This window comes from Betta splendens, chromosome 9 (assembly GCF_900634795.4).
Source record: "Betta splendens chromosome 9, fBetSpl5.4, whole genome shotgun sequence".
Lineage (NCBI taxonomy): Eukaryota > Metazoa > Chordata > Actinopteri > Anabantiformes > Osphronemidae > Betta > Betta splendens.
The window spans coordinates 17386580-17406851 of NC_040889.2; the positions used below are offsets into that span (position 1 = coordinate 17386580).

Sequence of the window (20272 nt, forward strand, 5' to 3'; positions counted from 1 at the left end):
TCGGTGCCCGACATTAGTTTCATTTCAGTCACATATCTTCTCTACGTGGACGCTGCTCCTATGAATGAACTGAAATTATCCGGGCTGGTGTGAGAGGCAACATTGTAAGCGCGGGAGAAAGCTGACATCTTTAACTAATAACCCCGGAATGTCACAGGAACTATGTCATGCTGCAGCTTGGGAGGAGGTTTAGGAGTTTTCCCTGCATCACCTATTGCTTACCCTTCCCAGGCTGCTGCCTAGAATGGATCTGAAACACATTTCAGCCAGGTATTGTATGTATTTGTATTTGTTGAGACCCCCGGATGCACTGGGAGAAGCATGCAAACCAGCAGAGGCAGTGTGACGCTGCTGGGAAACCTTCACGTACATTCTATTTACAGGAACCCTTGTTCCGGCTCACCTCCTTTGTCCGATCCGTTTAAACGTCGGCCTCACAGAGCTGCACGCCGACTACACCTCTCTGTGACAATGGTATTCCCCGGTGGCGGCGGCCTCATTCAGCGGGGTCGGGTGCGCGGCTGCGGTGCAAAGCGTGTTCAGGAACCCGAGGCACATTGCAGAGAGTTCAAGGTGCTGCCTTGGCCTCTAAACCCAAAGCACCGCCTCACAACTTAGAAGATTTAAAGAATACGCGGTATTGGTGCCGGACCCCAGAGAGGACGCCTTCAAAGGCCTTGTGAAGTCTATGCTTTGATGGGTCCCAGCTATTTTGGCAGAACAACCGGAGGCAGGTGGTTTCAATGTAGCCGGTCACAATTGAAGCGAAGAGCAGCGTTGTTCTCATGCCGTACGTGAAATTAAATAATAATTACTAAACAGGCTGTAACAGTGGATATTAAACTGGCGTTTTTACAATTACCAACCAATTAGCTGAGTCGTTGCTTTGAGTAAATGAAGATCCACTCAAACACACAACGGTGATGCCACCATTAGTATAAACTGTGATATCATATCATATCGGGACCTGCCGGCTCCGTGGGTGCAGCAGCCCTGAGAGGCTCCAGGCTGAGTATTCCTGTGGACAAATGACCCCACGTCACCACGGTTTACACACAAAGAGCGGTTCACGTGAGCGCGAGCAAACACAAAGCGTGGATGTATTAATAGGTAGGTATACCCCCCCCCCCCCCCCCCCCCCCGGACAATCATTAACTCGCAGCACCTGCTCCTTATCGAGGCGAACGCAGCCCAGACAGGCGGTAAACAGGCACACGTCCTCAGTTATGCACCACTTCTCTCCGTTCACATGCAAAGCGAGAAACGCCGGCGCTGCTGTGGCCCAACACCTTAACCACGGTTAATAAAACACGCCCCCCCCCCCTCCGGCCCCCGGCCCCACGGGGGCCACCGAGCCAAAAACCAAGCCACTCGAGCTGCTGCTAGGCATTTGTGGATGAACGCATTCACCAAACGGAACAGATTTCCTGCGAGGGGTCAACGCCATGTCACATAACTGTACCGAACATCAGCGCTCCGCCCAAGCATTCAGCCCTGGACACAATGTGGAGACAGCGTGCGGCAGCGGAGTTCCTCCTCCTTCGCGCCGTGTCCTGTTTTCTTTCCTTCCCACCGCTCTCCAAGGCTGTTTACTTTTCATTTTCTCTCGCTGCTCATCTCCCTTTTCCTGCTGTTTCTAACTCATAACCTTCTGCTCTTTCTATTTCCCGTAATCCGGCGACTTTCTTTCACACTTTGTTTATGACCTTCGACCATCGCCACCTCAAATTTATTGCAGCTCTATATAAACTGCCATCTAATGAATGACCTTATTTGTTGCTTCAGGCCGATTAATCCCCTTTTGATTTATTGCTGGATTGATTCACATGTTCAGACTTATAGGCATATAAACACGACAATATTTTGACCACCCAGACTGAGGGATCTATTTTGTTCTCCTGTCTCTTGGCCTCCACATAGAGAAATGATGAAATTATCCATTCGAAAATCAGAGATTAGTGAAAACTCACGAATCAAATTTTGTTGCTTTGTTTGCTGCCATTCCTCTTAGATTTCGCCTCCAAGTCCTTCTGGCACCCTTAATTCCCATGTCCAGAGCCAGCAATTTCCATTAGGCAGCCAAATATAGTATATTTATTATTTCTAATAAAAAAATAATGTCCTGCATCATTGAGTGTGAAAAAAAACCTGAGTTGGGGTGTGGGAAAGTTATGGACCTGAAAACATCCAAACTGCTTGGAACCATAAAATGTAGTTATGACTCAGTAACGTAATGATCACGAGTAAAAACAGAGACCTGAACATCTACAACACGCACGCAGCTCCAACTAACATGAAAATATAATATGTCATATGAATAATTATAAATCTTCACATAACCCCAACCAGTCAACCATCTGGATCTTGTAAGTAATTTCCGGTCTGGTCCCAGTGTCATAAAAACAGACACACAACCCGGAGTGAGTTTAAACAGGTTCACATTACGTATCTGATGTCTTTGTGTCTGTTAGAAGTTACATACGTCCTCACACCCGGCGACATATTCAGCTAGAATGATCAGAAAGAACTAGGTCCGGGTTGGAAGAATTCAAATAAAAGGAAGCAAATATTTTTCAAATTGAATCAAGAAAAATCTGCAGCTGCCCACTTCAGTTTTATACCCAGAGCTGTAACTGTGGAAAAACACAAGCGTAACCCCACAGGCCCTCGCGCTCATGGTCTGTCACTTACACACCAGCAGAAATATGCGCTGCACTGCGGGTACGCTGCACACAGGAACTTGTCAGGCTAATTTGTTCCATGCGGCCGGTGTGGTCGCCACCCTTTACTAAAATGTTACTGCTTAGCAGCTCTGACATCATCAGGGCTCGTCGAGGGAAGAGAGAATAAGGTCAGAGAGGGAACGACATCCGCCTGGCGCGACACCAGGGGGTTACCGGCATTTGAAACATCTGCGTGTGTGTGTGTGTGTGTGTGTGTGTGTGTGTGTGTGTGTGTGTGTGTGCTTTGACCTCTATCTAGTAATGTCTCACATTCTCTTTAACCACCTCTCTCTCTTTAGAAATGCCTCTGTATAGTTTCTAGTCACAAAATACTGACACACACGCACACAGACGCACGCGCACACACACACGCACGCACACACACACACACACACACACACACACACACACACACACACACACACACACACACACACACACACACACACACACACCAAATCCATCCATTGTTCAAACGCACACGTTCAAGTTTCCAACACCTTCACCGTTCTGCTGTGGACGACCAGCCGAAACCACATCCTCAAGCTGCATCTGGCGCATACGTAACAACAACAACAACATCTGCAGCCGAATGTGCTGCTCGAGCGCTGGCTCGGAGGAGCGCTGTGAATATGTGCTCTTCTCTACACCTACACCGCACAACAAGTGAGAAAGATTTTGACAAGATTATCTTTCACACTCGCCGGGCCTCACTGCGCCGGCCTTAGATTTCATCCTCGACAACAGCAGATGACAGATCATCAGTTTCTGATTACCTAACTCTTGTTCCGTCTCACCTCCTTTGTTTGATCCGCTTAAATGTCGGCCTCACAGTTGAGTCACGCCGCGGCACTCGGAGAGGTACCAACTGGAATATTATACCGGCGCCTTTGTTCTTTCAAAGTCTCCGTCTCTCCCTTCTTTCCCTCAGTGTCCAACTGCTGCAAGTTATGTGAACAGAACCAGTATTCTTTGTGTGCGAAGCACTGGATAGACAACAACCGAGCGCAGGAGGGATGTTTAAACTGGCACCCAGTCCTCAACCTCCTCCTCCTGCTTCATATTGCTCAGATAAAACCAATATGCCGATCTGCTTTATCACAAGCAACCTGGAAATTAGAAAAAAAATAGGCTTTCCAAATCAAGTCAGCACTTTGATGCTTTGTTTCTTGAAGCTGTGCGTGTTTTTAGTGTGTGATCCGTGTGCCACAGGAAGCCCGGGGAAATGCTGCCCAGACCTGAGCGCTGGAGGAGGACTATAGCAGGAAGAAGCTCTTTGTTGCCCTGTTCCACTGTGATGTCACGCCGGTCCCCGTGTCCAGCTGCCGCGTTACCGCCCTGAACGAGACCCCCCGCGGCTGCAACATCTGCGAAGGCGCTCGGCGGCGCAAACATCCGTGACGCGCGTGCTTCACCTGGCAACGCGCGGCCGTTCTTCTGGCTGCTGCGGCGGTCACGTGCTGAACTACTTAATAAGGGGTCATAAACTCAAAAATCGGTCACGGACAATAAAAGAGATTTTGATCTGCAGTCCCGAGGCTGCAGACAGTAGCGGACGGTGTCAACACATCACGTGTGCCGCTGAATCTGACTTGACCTCAACACCGTAGCTGCACGTAGCGCGAAGCCAACGCGTATTATTTTAACTGCCCCATGCGTCAATTTGCACACGGCTTTGAGGATAATACGCGAGCGGCGCTATATTGTTGCCTTTATGCCCTTGTAAACATCACTGCTATAAATATCGAGCAGCCCAAGGGCAGGAGCAATGTGAAGTGGTCAAACCAGTCCATGAGTCAAAGACCTCGGAGCTGGTGAGAGTGACAGTTGCTGCTAGAGTAAGTTTGTCTTGCGGGAGTGAAGAGGCACTCGCGGAACGACAGACGGCGGCGAAAGGCCATTAAAGGCACACGCAGCGGCCGGCGATGGGCTCGGCGTCGCCTTCTGCGAAGTTTCCTGGTGTATAAATACATGAAATATGGAATGTAAGAGGGGAAACATTCAACGCGCTGAAATTACATAACCCACGAGGCCGTCCCGTCCAATCAAAGGCACCCCCCTCACACAATGCAGAGCACACTGGGTAATACACGCTGTTTGTTCATCCATAAAGATCCAGGAGGACAGAGCACAGTCCACGCGAGGGACGCAGCGCCAGCGCCTCGGTTCGCGTTCACGGACGCGGGGCCGTGAACGCCGAGGCCTCCGGCGGCGATGGTTTTATTCCCGCTCCATCCCCAGATTGAAGTGAGCAAACATGCAGCAAGCGCTCGGCCGCGGCGGACAGATGCTGCCGCGTGGTCCCCCCTCCTCCCTTTTACGCTCCAGCTAATTTATGCATCTCTTTTGCCCACTGTTAAAAACAATCGCGCTTTCAGGTAGACCGGGTGCCGGTCGAGATTCGTCTCATTTCAACAGCACTAGACGTGTGGTGCTGTTCACCTGAATCCACCCACGTGGAACGCGACTATTTCCTTCTTCTGCAAACAACAACTTGGGTATGAGTGAAAACCTTTAAAAGGCTTTAAAAGGGGGGAGCTTTAGAGGCTACAGTATTGATTATCCCGCGACTAATGCACACCAGATCTACATTAGATGTTCCTTTTAAGAGGTGCGCCAACAGTGCAGAGTCCAGGAAGCAGACGTAATAAAAAAGCTGCACGACTAATCGTCTGAGGAATGAAGCTGCTTTCACATGCTCCATACGTTTCTCCGCTTTCCCTACTTCTACTTAAGACGATCGCCTCCTATATCCCACTGAAGTGCACTTGACAACCAGCAGAGAACAGGCGTGAACTTGTTGCATCCAGAGGAGTTACGTATACTGTATGTGTGGGTAGAGGCAGCAATAACAATAGAGATAGTAAGAGCCAGAGAGCCGAAGTTTTCCACCGAAGAAAAAATGAGTCACACTCCTACTCGAAACACAGCGAGCCTTGTGGCGTGTTGTCGATGCAGATATGGTTTTCTGTGCTGGTGCTTTGCTGTTTAAGTGGAGGAAAGTCCTTTAATTTATTTAAAAAATAGATTAAAAAATAAGTCAATTTTAAGAAATAAAAAAAGCTCATCTTCCACTAAAGAACAGAATCGGCCAAGATCAATTGAAAATGCAGGGGAAATTATCCCTCAACGTTTGACTTCCAGTGAAAATACCACTGGAGGCCTTTCCTCTACTTTTTAACTCTGTGAATTATGTCACGGCTCTCTTCGTTCAAAACGGGCCCCAGTCGAGTCTGTGTGGACGTGGGAGAGCACGTTGCGATGTGACAACAGAAACAAAGGGTCCACTGTGGTTTATTTTTCTTGACGCTGCCACCAGCTGACAGTTGGGGGATCAGACGGGGCAACAAAAGGCCTATATGCTGCAGGATGTGCCTGGATGTGGCTCAGCTCAGGGGCCGGTTGCAACCACGCCGGCCGGCCGGGTCCGGCTGCGGCATCACATCATGAAGCTGGAGCCAACATAGCAGCTAACACCTAACTGATGCAGCTCTTAATTATGGGCTCAAATAAAGCCGGCAGAGTCTAGTGGCCCAGACTAAACACCCCAGCGCTGTTCCCGCTGTGCGGGACAGGCATCTGGACTCGGCAATGCACTTTTTCCCCCTCACTCTCATTCACTCCGACAGCCGATGACGTCGGCTTCCCCGGGCTGGAATCTGCGCCTGCTGCCAGCGCCAGTTGTGAATGGGGAGGCAGGCGAGCGGTGCCTCGCTCTCGCCGCAGCAGCTGCGTTCAGGTTACATTGAAACAAAGGAATTTGCCCCCCCCCCCCCCCCCCCCCCCCCCCCCCCCCCCCCCACACACACACACACACACCCCTCATCTTCTAAACCTGCTCCCTCGGCCCTGCTTGGGTGTCGGATGATAGTGAGAGGCCACGCCCGAGTCGGAGCCGCAGCAAACAGCCGCGTCGGGCCGGAGCCGCGTCTTCGGGCTGACGCGACGTCCACCATCGGCGTTCGGTGCCGCTCGGACGCGGCGGCGAGCGCTGCAGCTGTCAGAGGACACTCAGACGCCCGGGCTGGAGACCGGGGTGTTTCATTTCACTGCGTACTCATCATCCATGAAGTATTTTCCAGAGAGCGGCTCCACAGGAAGATGGGGCTCGGATAGCAGTAGCCCACTCAGTTGGTTATGTAACGATCAATTTGATTGAATAACTTATGGGCCGCGTCTAATTGATGGGTATAAGTGTGTGGTGTGTAGTAAGTGTATGCTGCGACTCGGCTTTGTGTGCGATGCTTCGTTACGGCCTATTTTCTTTCCATGAACAGAAGAAAATGTATTTCATTCAGGAAAGATACCTACAATGAGACATTTAATTGTAAATTCTCCCATGATGCAAAGCGTTAGCTGGCTTTAATCTTGCCCGTTTTGCCATTCGTGGCCTGGGAATACGGAGCACAGTTTTACTGACCCGGGAGGTGTGAGGACGCTGGTATAAACAAGGCAGAGATATGAGTCTAAACTGGGCCTTCCTGTCGCGCGCTCCCAGGGGCCTCGGACCGAGGACGCATGCCTCCTGGCTCGGCTGTGGCTGGAGATGCGCTCACACAAACAAACAGGAATAAACACGGACTCTCCCACTACTGACTGGTCTGACACCCCGAGCGGGCCTCCGTCTGTGGACTGAGCCGCACATGGGACGGCACAGCCCCGCAGCAACCTGTGGCACGTTTCAACAGGCAGGAGGCTTAATTCTCCACGGCTGAGCCCGCGTCCTGCGGCGGCGTCAGTCCGTCATTGATGAAGATGGCTCCTGCCGTTATCTCAACAGAACCCCCCCCCCCATCCCCTCATCTGGGCCCTTTTTTCTCTCCCACACACAGTAAAGGCAGGGGCTGGATGAGCAACGGAGCAGCTGGGACCAGCGCGATCTGTCCCGGGTCATTAACCGCTCTTGTTAATTCATGAAGCTTAATTCAATCAGTCCAGTCGTGCGCCGGTGCCATGAAACAAACATCCCGCCTGACCCGCAGCGGGCGCATCTCTGTCTCCGGGAGCTCGACAGCGCGTCAGCGTCCCGCGCCGCTTCATTATCAAATCGATTCCCACGAAGCGCTCCCCCGTGCTCTTACGCCGTCGCCGCGGGACAAATGGAGGGAGCTGCCGGAGGCGCCGTCTCCTCCTGCGTCACGCTGCAACTCCACAGGGGCCGTGGCCGCACGGAAACACGCGCCGCAGCCAAACTCGCCGGAGCGTCGATGCACCCGACAAAAGCGACTCAGTTGGAGTTCAGATGGTGGTTTTTGAAGAAAAAAAAAAAAAAAGAGCTTTGCCTCGACTTGCTCACGCGAGGAACAGGTTCGGGGACTCCCGGGCATCGAGGAAGTTCAGGTGGGAAGATATAAGGCAATTAATCCCAGTCCATTTAAACCACTATTCTATTATTCTAAACAAACAGGGGAAAGGAGTGACTATTGATGCCTTCACATGACTGTGGCATGCGCCTCTGTCACTCACTGATGCATCGCCGAAGGCAGGATTCTGACACCAGCAACAGAGCACAATGAAATATGAGCGTGCTCCGCTTTGAATGACAATGATCTCATTTGAATCCTCAAACAAACTGCTGACGACCCTGAAACACACAGACGCCGAGTGTCTCCACGGCCGTCTGGCCCATCTGCACGCTTTCCTCCGGGTCTCGGCACCGGCGGGTATTTTTCTCCCCGCAAAACGGACATCAATGGGCTATTATGTTTCAGAATATGCAGCCGGGGCTGTGGGAGCTGGCCTTTTGCGGACGTCTCACCGTTCACAAGCAGCCCGTGTCTGCGCGAGGCCCCACAGACTCCCAACATCAGTCACGTCATCGGCTCGCCATTCAAACAGCAGCATCCCCACATTTACCCACAGCCACCGTCGAGAGAGAGAGAGAGAGAGAGAGTGCTCTCCCTCGGCGTGCAATCCACTGTATAATGTTGCGAAAGAGCGCATTCAATTCACGGCGAAAGCGGATGTGGGAGGTAGTCCCCCGTCCTCACCTCACATACGGGCAAACGCAGCGGACCTGGCCAACTCGGCGAGGGAAACCCGCCGCGGGGTCGAAATGTCGCCCGGGCGTGATCGCAACGTGAAGCCCTTTGTGTGTGACGCGTGGACCCCTGTGATTTCGCACAGGGCATTGCTTTCTGGCGCATCCGTGGGGTTCACCTGGCGCACGGAGCCGTGCGGTCCGCAGGCCACCTACCGCCGTCATCGCCACGGCCGTTCACACCTTCTCTGCGTATTTAGAGCCAAACGTGACACGCGCGCGTCTGGTCGCTATTTGTACTTCGCCCCTTCGCGTGTCCACTTACCCTCTCTCGCTTTTAGGAGTACAGTGTTGGCTACTATGTTCTCCAGCTCCATCAAAAAAAAATCCTAAAGGCAGGGGTTTTCGCTACTAGAGTCTGCGGCGCGAGCCGCGTCCTTCGCCGTGTGTTTTCTTCACTCCTCGTCGGTATCCGAGCAAACGTTGGTCATAGCAAACTCATAAGGGATAAAACAGGATGTCATAGATTTGCTTGCAATGTAAGCTGGGCATGGTTCTTGTTGTGGGCTGGAAGTGCGCCGCAGCATTTCGACTCCGGTCTCCCCAAACCGTTCCATGCGTAATGCGGGTGCGGAGTCTGTCCGACGCAAAAAGAACAAAGATGAACCGATAAATGCAAGCTGATCTGATTTTTTTTCCTCCGGTGGGACCTCTGGATACTACCAGCATTACATTATAACACCGGAGGTTGGCCGAGTGCACCGGAGAGGACAGCAGCGCTGTTGCTGCGTAATCAAAATGGGCCGGGCGTCTCCGACACAGTGCGTCAAGTTAGAGACAAAAACAGCTTCAGCAAAAACTACGCCATTTTGTCAACAAAATAAGAATATCATAAATGTATGGACGCAATTTAATTTAGGTATTTTCCTTTAACATAGTACAATAAAGTTCATTTAGAAATAAAACACTTAATCCCATTGTGTTTTTTTTCACACTGTAATGGTGTAAAACAAAGCTTTTTCTAAAAGCTCTTGTATTAAAACCTCAGAGCTTTATTGAGAGCAAATCCAATTCCCAAAAATTAGAGCAGACACAGTGACCTACAAACATGTGGCATTATGGCCAGTGTTCAATTACTTCGGGTTGCTTTAATTTTCAGCATCAAAAATAAAATTGATCTATTCAGATTTTACAACCATGGTGTTAATCTGAATTCATTAAATTAATTAATCAATAATTATCTTAATTTATTTAAGTTATAAACCGGGTTTCTGCTCTGTAGTCGCGTTGCAAAACTTTATTTTGAAATAAGGCCGGAAGCAACATTCTTCCAATGCTCACTTGACAGTCCTCTGGCAACAGTTTTCTTTGCCTGCAGACCGTTGGAGAGTGTCCAGAACATAATAAATTAACATACATTCGTTCTCTGCAGAAGGCTGATTTCCATGGCACCGGGTTAAATCCTGGAAGAGTCCGAACCAAGCAGAGGCCTGAAGACCGCCGCTCTACCCATTGGCGCAATAACTGCAGACGACATTGTCGAGTGGCCACACTGCGTCCTCTTCATACTAACTAACTGCATCCATGGAAACGATTAACAAGCTGGTCATTGACTGATGAAGGCAGATAGGACAGACTTGTCCAGGGCCGCGCTTATCTCTATAAACAGGACATGCGGTTGATGATGCACTGATACAGCGTTTACCTAAATTCATTTAGTCAAATTAATTATGTCCTTTCCTCATAAATGAACTGAACAATGCACATCTATGTTTGATTTGAAGCATCCGATGTGGCCTGTACCTTGTTTCTGTGAACAACCACCGTAGGACCAGCAACGCTTTGTCTGCCATGGGGCCAAAGCGCCATCCTCAGCCATGTAGGAAAATTAAGTCAAGATCACAGGATAATAAATTTCTAAGCCAGGCATTTCATAATGAAAAAACTATTTTTTTTAATGAAGCACTGTAAGCATTTTGTCAATAGCACACTCACAGGTTGCCAAATAAAAGATTTACAATATCATAGTGACAGAAAACAAAAGTGCTGCTGTTGAATAGTTGCTATATTGTCAATAGAGTGATCTCTTTTTCATTTTGCTTTCATAATCTGCAAAAACTGAGAGCAGCCATCACACTTTTTGTGCTACTAACGTTAAATTCAAACCGTATCCTACCGTACATATACGGTCATGTTCTCTCAAACTACACATTAAACCAATCAGTCCAATACACACTAAGAAAGAGAAAAATTAAGAAGGTGTTAGTATTCATCTAAGTTATCAGCTTTGGGGATAGAAAGGCCTCGGTCCTTCAGGACCTGCATCTTGACCTTCTCCATCTCTTGTTTGGCTTGCTGCTGCAACCGCTGCTCCTCCAGAATCTCTTCAATGGACACCTGTTGCAGGACGGTGTCACAGGGCTTATCCACGTCCTACAAAGACAGAGAAGTCAATAAATGCAAGAAAAAGATGCTAAAACATCTAAACATAAAACAGGAATAATAAGTCTCTATGCGCTCCTTATTCTTTATGAACATGATTTGCTGTATTCATTATGCAGAACATCTTTGCAGCTGTTATAGATGTGTCAAATGCATGTCTGTGACCAAAACATATGAACACACATTGTATAGTTATTGAAGAGCTCAGATTATTTACTTTACTAGTATAAAGTATCATTCCATTTTAATTATTACTGAAGCAAAGCAAGAACTGTATGAGCTTTTAAAAAGAAAGAAAATAGGACGTTCAAAGACATTTTGAATTATAACAACATCTGATACATTTCTGTGTTTATCACATTAATGCTTTAATGCAAATTATAGCATAGCATGTTTTATGTTTATCTTAACAATTAGCGTTGTCTTTTTACATGCCACTGGGCGCAGTGTGAATGCCATAAATTAATTACTATTCATGTTTACTGTATTTTGTATTATTAATCGTTCTCAAATAAATGTACTTGTTGCTTCTTAATACATTAATAACTTTTCAAATACAAATTTAAATATGCAGAAATTCCCCACAGCTGTAACAGACACATGGGCTTCGTTAAGTTGTGCATTGCATCTCTTATCTAGACCAAGAGAATGACAACAAATAACAATAATCTCATGGCTGTGAACTTTAATTGATTTTTTTTTATGAGTAAATAAGTGTTTCTGCAGGAATCTGGAATAATGAGACTTACAAATGCAGCAGATGTCTTGTATCGCCCCTAGTTCTATACCCTGATAACTAAAGCCTTCAGATAAACTAAAATTAAATGTGAAGAAGCCAGTCTGTTGTTTCACCCCAATGTGTATCCCAGTAAAACATTGCACAGGCCTAAAACAAGGACACTCCCACTTACTATCTCTCCCAGCAGGACCACGTTCTCTCCTCTCACGATGAATATTCCTCTGGGGATGTCTCCAAATTTCTTCCCCACGTGGATGCGCTCGACTGTCTGATGAAAAACTAAATTGGCTGAAACAAACAGGGCAGAGAATGGACGTAAAATGACCATCCACTCAGAAGAAAAGACTCACATAACACGTGAGGTGGGTGCACGTAACCGTTAAAATGGTTTGTGCTTGCACCACTAAGAGGAAAAGTGAGTGGGTTATCAATAAAACGAGTTGTACCAAACTGGTCAATGCTTCTGAGGTAACCGATCAGCGTTCTCCCGTCACGGAGCAGCACCAGGTGTTTCTCTGCAAGTTAAACAACGCAGGTACAAAGAACATGAGCGTTAAAGGACTCGGTTTGTGTCAGACATGATGCCACATCTCATAACACTTTGTGACTTAACGACGCCTATGTGCAACTTACTGTCGATGTCGTCAATGAGGCTCGCTGTCCCCGGTACGTAGTTCATCTTGGTATAATGTGATTTTTTTTTTAAATTGCTTTGTGTCTTTATATATCGTCAAGCCATGAATGTTTCAAAATATGTTCCTTTTAGGAAGAGCACAGGAAGTGTCTTTATACATGCCCCCGTAATACTTCCTGTAACCTTTTAACCCTTCGGGAGCCGCACGAAATTTAATTTTTAATTAGAATGTTGTATGCCTGTTTTTTTAAATATATCGTAAACTAAGTATATTATGAAAAACACAACTGCTTTTTAAATATAATGCCTATTTTATCATTCACGCACATTTTGTAACTTTTTTTCTATTTGCTACAAGACAACATGCGACCCCAAAGATCGTATATAACAAGTGGATTGTTTCAGATTCGCGACGTCACAACATTTTACATGCACGTAATCAGGTGTCATCCAATGGGCACTATGTGCTTAATTTGAACATTTCAGTGTCCAAGACCTTTTACGTAATTCAGCAATTTTCTAATCATTGCAGTGTGATGAAACCAGGTCCTTGCGCAACACACTCCGTGGAGACTCGGTGTCGCACATTAGCGTCAGAGTGAGAGCTCTTCGCTCCAACTTCAAGCGCGTCCTTAAAGACACAGGGCAGGCGTTTTGGAGCTCGGTGTCATTCAATCATTTCCTGATTGTAATTAGACAAATTGTACTGGTGTTGTGAAGCTGCCTCGCTGCTGTCAAGACTGTGGACCAGCGGACGGCTCGGCTAAGTGACATTAGACCTGTTAAAGAGCTGTGTTTTGCGATGGCAGGTGGCAGGGTAGTTGCTGGGGAGCGCGCTTAGCTGATGCATCATCATCAAATGCAGACAAATCTAAAACCTGCTTGGCCCTCGACTTCTGACTCGGGACATAATAACGGGAACTGGAACAACACCATGGTAAGTAACAATATAGGACTTTCAGAAGTCCCGGGAGTATATCCGCTCTTTTGTGATGTGCTTATGAAAACAAACGAGTGGAGTTTGTAAAGGCATATCATTGTACAGCTAGCTTCCGTGAACCCAGTCTAAGCTAGCTCGACGGCTAACCGAGTTAGCGTTAGCAGTCATTATGTAATAGTTACCGCTAACCTGCTCTGGCTAGTTTGCTGTTTGTCTCCGGCGCATTGCCGTACTACTACGTGTTATAGTACAAGTTCTGACAAAACGTTCATGTTTTACCGGCAGAGTGTGTTTTATTCATTCAGCGTGACCCTGTTTTGGTTAGCTGGTACAGCTTTTGTTTGCCTTTGCCAAAACAGGCTCATCAACTAAATCAGGAAGGACCAACCCAGTGTTTAACGACTCTAAGTGTTTTTTAAAATGGCGATTGATGTTGAAAGCATCTTATCTTGGCTTCAGCGAGTCGCAGCTCAGATTATAAATGGTGCTGTCTGTACTCTTGGTACTTAAGCACAGAGATTGTCTTCTTTAAATAACTCTCCTGCGTGACGCTGTGTTCACAGGATGCTCCACAGTACACAGACTACTACTGGTATCCTCAGTCCCATTCCTCGGGACACTATGCAAATGCCTATCCATCTGGATCCGATGTTCAGCCACAGTACAATCCACAGGTACGGCACAATGTAGCTTCCACGGAGCTGACCTCCCCTGCAACACAACCACACAACATGGTCATGAGCATATAAACTATAATGTCATATTATACACTGCCCTTTAGTGCAAACATAGTCCAATGTGTATGGCTAGAGGTAAAAGTACTCAATCCACACATTTTGCTCATAAAGGTGCACTGCAGCTTGCAGAATGTTTATGCTTTGTGAAGACTAATTTAACATTTAACACACACACACACACACAAACTCTTTGTGACATATGTCTGCATCCTAGCTGGAGTGATTGGAGTAATGACCTTTTTTATACTTCTCCCTTAAAGTGAAGGGTGTATAGCTGTTGAGTTTGAATTTGATCGGCACACAGTTTGTAAAGACAATTATTCTTTGTGTGTGTGTGTGTGTGTGTCTGTCTGTGTATAAAGTAAACATACTATCTTTTTATGCAACTTCTTTATGCATGACAACTTTCTTAACAAGGCCCCTGGTTGCAATAAATGCCACAGATTTGTTTGTGGAAGACCTTTAGTCAAGAAGCAGGACAGGTCAAATCCAAAGAATGTGGTTAATCTGGGCAAAATTCTAAGACACTAATTCTAAGACAAGTTTTCTTATTTTCTTCATATCCGTAGCTATCATTTTGACATTCTGACACTGACATTACACAGATAATCTCTCATTAATTCCATCGTCTTTCCATGTAGGTAATGCCGGCAGGTTATCCAAATGGCCATGGTGTCTACAGCCCTGTACAAAGTCAGTATTCAACCAGTGGTTTCCACCCATCCAATCCTTTCTACTGTGCGGACCCTCAGAGACCTTACCCTAATCAGGGCTGTTCAGAGCAGAACAGTGGGCCGTCTGGGCAGCCACACACTCAGCCCCAACATCATCACTATCCTGGTCCACATTGTCAAGGGGTGAGTTCACCTGAAAAATAATAATTAGAGAATTACTTTCACGCCCAAAAGAAACTGAATATTGTTGGAAATACTACATGTCTCAGTCTCACATTTTCTGTTAGGGTCCCGGATATCCTTCTGGTCCTTACCCTCACTACAGCGAAACTGGTCATGCAATGCCACCAAACCCTTCATACCCCACTGGGCAGTCACTCCACCACAGCCCTCAGCCTGACGTATGGGCACACTCTGGTCCGTATGCACCCTCACAGCAGCAGTGGCAGCCAGGCCAGCAGCCTTCACAAAATCATTATGGAAATCCTATTCGTCCACCACATCCACCTGCATGGCCAGGAACTGGATCTGGTGCTCCTCCACCTTATCAACCAAAGGTTAGCAAATTTCAGTGTGTTACAAAACATGTTTTATTAGGAAAATCATATTAAAAAAGACAGGGAAGGGGTGCAAATGAGACAAGCCCTGAGAATTACAAACCTAGGGGAAAATAAAAAATTTCAAATTTGATTTATTTACACTTGAATCAGAATTTTATCATTTAGTAATAGTAGGAACTCCTAAGTTTATAAAGCTAATGCAATTCAATAGGACTCTATATCTGTAGAAAGCCAAATAAAAAGTTTCATAAAAAGTACATGACAACATAAATATGTAAATTATGTTCTTGTTTTTGAGATTGAAAATTATTTAATTTCTTTTGTTAATTTAGGACCAACAGCACTCACATGCTCCACAAGTGGGACCAAAACCAAGGCCAGCCCCATCCCCAAATCCCCCTTGTGGAAAGCCTGCAACAATAAGTTCACCTCCACAAATGTACAACAAAACAGGAAGAGGTGAACCCAATCATTTGCAAGGCGATACTCTGCCATCAGCCCCGGCTAAGGAACCAGCTGCAAGCCAGAGGGCAGCATCTCAGCCTCTGATCGATAACCCTGGCCTTGCTAAGGTCCACCAGGTAATGATTAGAGTGCAGATGCTTCATGAAGATGTTGAAGAGTTTGTTGGCAAAAAAACAGACAAGAGTTATCGGTATCTGGAGGAACTGCTGACCAAAGAGCTGCTGGAATTGGACTCTGTGGAGACTCAGGGACAGGACAGTGTCCGGCAAGCCCGAAAGGAGGCTGTTCAGAAGATCCAAGCAATTCTGGACCAATTGGAGAAGAAAGCCTTCTGAATTGGACTTGTGTTGGGTTGACTCTCTCATTAGGTCTTGCTGTTTTCTTCTTCCAGATCTTCCATAGACACAGTGAGGGTCAAGTGTTGTTCCCCTCAGCTTTGTCATCTTGAAGGTTTCCCCAAAATGCTTGAAGTAAGTGGCGTAGACCCAAGAACAAGAACCGTTACTGGTACATGGACTTAGGTCAGTCATGCTGGTATAGATATGAAAACATTATAATGAAGGTTCATAGCAAACTGGCTTTCAGCCACAGTAGATGGCTGTGCTGCCTACACTGTTGTTCAGCTTATGTATAATGTCATGTCTTTGCCAGCACTGGACTTTATTTGGTGTTACACAGCAACATTTGGTCTCGCTACAGAGATTACATTATCATGTTGTCTCGGGACTGTAGAACTTGTTTACTCTGCTTCTACGTCTAACTAGTCATCCACTTCCTTAACTGTTTGCAATACCTGTCATGGAACACCTGCGAGACCTGCGACAGAGTTCATACACTTAGATACACATGCTTATTACAGAATTTGGTGCAATGCTTTCCCTTCAGTTGTGCTGGCAGCCCTGCATGCACTGTAATGTCACAAGCTCCCACTACAGTCATGGTATTTCTGCGCTCTTAATTAGGCCTCGAGTCTAGCAAATTAAGGAAACCCCCTAAGAATGCTGTCCCCGTTACTAAATGTTTTTGGATGTAATTGCCCCCTAAGTGCAGACCTAGAAACAGACCTACATATGAATGCCATGTATTTTACTGTAGGAATGATCAAATGAAGTAAGAATAACTTGACAGTTAAATTATGTCCCTGCTTCCTCTACTTAGATAATCAGTTGCTATAAAGCATAAAGAAATGGGTGTAGTTTGAGGTTGGTTTTGTGCTTGAGGGTGATGTTGACACAAATTCAGAACCTTATATTTTCACTAATATCCTTATTATACCAAATTCAGATTTGAACAATGATCTGTTTTCTAATGTACAAGTTGTTTTCTCCATCATTTCCATCATGTTCATTTAGAAAACGAGTGCCATATTTCATAGTATGGTTTGAGATCACTGAAAAAAAAATAAAACTAGGATCGCAAACTGCATGAAAACACTCATCTGTCATATGTGTCCATTTTCATGTGCAGTCATGTTTCTGTTAAATGGAGTACAATTGTACAGTTTAAGATGTAATGCATGTTTCCAACACAAGATGGAAATTTTTGCTTGATAAATATCAAAATTATGGCAAAAACAATAATAAATAAAAGCCAGTATATTTTTTAACCCGTCATAAAACCGCTTGTTTTGCTCTCAGTAATACTTTACAGTGAGCACTGTTTCCAAGGAAAGACCTCAAGTTTTGATTGATGGTAGTCTCAGATGTAGAATGAGGGAAGGAAACACACACACACAGTACATAATATCTTGGAAATCCAGGAATATTTCTTATATATATTTTCTTAATTTTCTAATATTTCTTTGAGCACCTAGAAACTGCCCCTGGGCCCAGTCTTCCTACATCTGCCAGCCAGCATTCAGATCTTTAAATAGGCAGCTATTTTGATGCAAAAGCATAACACAGGCTGTCGAGGGTTAGAGACACACAGGCCAGATTTATTACAAGGGTCAAATGGCCTGACAACACTTGGAGACCTGCTTGTGACTAGCTCCGAGGCCAAGAAGACAGAGACTAAGATCGTATGATCGCTCACTTTGCTATTTAACACAACTGCTACTTTAAAATAATTAGTTTTTTTCTTTTATGTAAACTAATTTGTCAACTGAAAGGTTCCTCAACCCGGAGCTGAAAAAGCGATGTCCTATAGGAAGAAATTGCCTGCAAACTGGAACGATAAACCTCCTGGCAGGAAAGTAGAGATTGACCTGAGTTCACCTGCTTTAGCAGTGTTTGAGTTGGAAAGACTGCTGTTCACTGGCAAAGTCATCATCAGTCATGCAGATGAAGTCTGGCCAAGGCTTTACATTGGTGACCAGTAAGTGACTCGCTTTTACTTTGTTTGAGCAAAACCCCACAAAATAGAGTGTGGCCTTGAAATGTTTTGCTGCGTGTACAGGACGGCCTGAACTTATCACATACTGCATGTTAGAGGGACTGATCATACTGGTTGTCAAATGTAAAAAACAGACTGAGCTCAGAGCAGGTCTCAGGTGTACGACACCTAACTCACAGACCTCTGATACACGTACTCTTAGTAAGTGTAGAGCTTTTGCCTTTCAGACACAGCGCAGAGAATGGAGCTGATCTCTATAAGCATCAGATCACACACGTCCTGAACGCAGCTCACAGTGAACGCAGAGGACAACCAGACATCTACGGGAGCATGAGGATCAGCTACATGGGCGTAGAGGCTCACGACTCCTGCAATTTTGACATGAGTGTCAACTTCCAGGCAGCGGCAGACTTTATCCACAGGGGCCTCAGTAAGGGAGGTGAGGAACTTAAAGACACACACGCTGCTTGTTTTTTCCTAGACTCAAATGTAACGCCGCTCCTCTTTCAGGAAAGGTCTTGGTGCACTGTCACGTAGGGGTGAGTCGCTCTGCCACCTTGGTCCTGGCTTACCTGATGCTTAAGCACCAGCTCACTCTCGTAGAGGCCATTTGTGCCGTGAAGGAGAACCGAGGCGTGATTCCAAATCGAGGTTTCCTCCGACAGCTCATCAAACTGGACGGCCAGCTCTTTGGCACACATCACTGATGCTGCAGCCTTCACGTTCCATGTGCCGATAAACATCCTGTAGTTACAATAGCCCAGTGTCCACTATATCAGAACGTGTTTTATCAGGATGTAGTTAATCAGACATGAAATGCAATGCGAAAAGTTTGTTTCCATTATTTAGTAATTATGTCATCACTTTTTAATAAATATATATAATAAACAGCCTGGACCTGAGGGTTGACAGTAATGATTAAACAGAACAAATACATTGAGTAGAACAAATTATTTTTTCATGACACTGTGATGAAGAATAAACAAAACCAAAGTTCAGTTGCTCTGATGAAACATACAAAATGAAGAGTCTCCTCTGTGCAGCCTCCGCTTCTCTGTCTATAGTATAGTATAGTATAGTATAGTATAGTATAGTATAGTATAGTATAGTATAGTATAGTATAGTATATAGTATTTGTGTTGTGTCCACCTCTCCTTCAGCAGCTCCAACTCCATGGAGCTGTTGCTACCTGAAAACATGGCAACACTGGAGAGCGCCATCTCCCCAGGACATTTTACCAAGTGGTTCTACTGGATCACAGCCAGGTTGGGAAAATCTCTTATTCCTAATTTCTTTTAAAACTTTTAACTTCTACTGATTTATTCGAAGTTACCTCTGGTGCAGTGGGCAGCCCTGTGTCGCCTCACAGTGAGACAGGCCAGCACAGAACACGTACCGTTCACAAGCAAAATCATCAACCCAAACATTGGATTGTAACATGTGTGTTTGTTTTCTAAAGCACAACATCACACGAAATACAATAAAGAGAATGTATTTGTTCACTTACCTTGTACTTAGAAGAAAACGTAAGTGTCCTTTTTTTGTAAAACATCACAAGAAACACATTAAAGAACAAATATGTTTTATGTGGTGTGTTGCTTTAATAGTGAATTGTGTTGTAACTGTAATATGGTGTAATATAAGTGTGGTTTAGTTTTGAAACACATTGATGCTGGCACAACATCGCAGGCTTTTCAATCATGACTTAAAACGTTTGTTTTGTAGCATTCTGGCAGGTTCTGTGTGGTACTCTGGAAGGAAGACACCGGGCTGGTGATGGGTCCTTCATCCTGCTGGAATGTGTTAAACAGAGAAGATTCATCACCTTGCAGGTTTTCAATCTTCAGGTGTTTTGGAGAATGAGCAACTTTTAGATTAATAAAGAAGATTTTATACAACATTTTCCTGAATTCTTGACTGAGCCTTGAACTTAACAAATTAAGTAATGATATAAGAATTACTTGGATCACTCATATGCAGAGGAAAATGCTTTGCAGCGTTTTTCATAAAGTGGAGTAAAATAAACTTCCTGCATCCTGGAACG

General features: G+C 45.7%; 4 protein-coding genes across 5 annotated transcripts in view; 2 read left to right on the forward strand and 2 right to left on the reverse strand.

The window, feature by feature from the left end:
• grk5l (G protein-coupled receptor kinase 5 like) overlaps positions 1-9506 on the reverse strand; it is an 18331-nt gene extending 8825 nt beyond the window's left edge. The window contains exon 1 of the mRNA XM_029162556.3: positions 9029-9506. Within this exon, the coding sequence (XP_029018389.1) occupies positions 9029-9080 (52 nt within the window). The 5' untranslated portion in view covers positions 9081-9506. The remainder of the gene's footprint in view (positions 1-9028) is intronic.
• Positions 9507-10632: 1126 nt separating this feature from the next.
• On the reverse strand, positions 10633-12682 carry lsm1 (LSM1, U6 small nuclear RNA associated). Its single transcript, XM_029164059.3, has 4 exons — positions 12518-12682; positions 12331-12399; positions 12057-12172; positions 10633-11136 (listed from the first exon to the last, which is right to left on the reverse strand). Exons 1-4 carry the CDS (start codon positions 12561-12563, stop codon positions 10966-10968), a joined length of 402 nt encoding a protein of 133 aa, XP_029019892.1. The 5' UTR covers positions 12564-12682; the 3' UTR covers positions 10633-10965.
• Positions 12683-13146: 464 nt separating this feature from the next.
• On the forward strand, positions 13147-17500 carry bag4 (BCL2 associated athanogene 4). The gene is made up of 5 exons (XM_029164057.3): positions 13147-13455; positions 14022-14132; positions 14837-15052; positions 15157-15426; positions 15762-17500. The coding sequence occupies exons 1-5, from the start codon at positions 13363-13365 to the stop codon at positions 16227-16229; spliced, it is 1158 nt and encodes a 385-aa protein (XP_029019890.1). The 5' UTR covers positions 13147-13362; the 3' UTR covers positions 16230-17500.
• On the forward strand, positions 16245-20128 carry LOC114862838 (dual specificity protein phosphatase 26-like). Of its 2 annotated transcripts, none has more exons than XM_055512128.1 (4): positions 16245-16364; positions 18005-18210; positions 18456-18667; positions 18739-20128. In XM_055512128.1, exons 1-4 carry the CDS (start codon positions 16356-16358, stop codon positions 18933-18935), a joined length of 624 nt encoding a protein of 207 aa, XP_055368103.1. In that variant the 5' UTR covers positions 16245-16355; the 3' UTR covers positions 18936-20128. The 2 variants fall into 2 exon arrangements, with proteins under 2 accessions (XP_055368103.1, XP_040928340.2); XM_041072406.2 differs by lacking the exon at positions 16245-16364 and adding an exon at positions 17800-17914.
• The last annotated feature ends 144 nt before the right edge of the window (positions 20129-20272 follow it).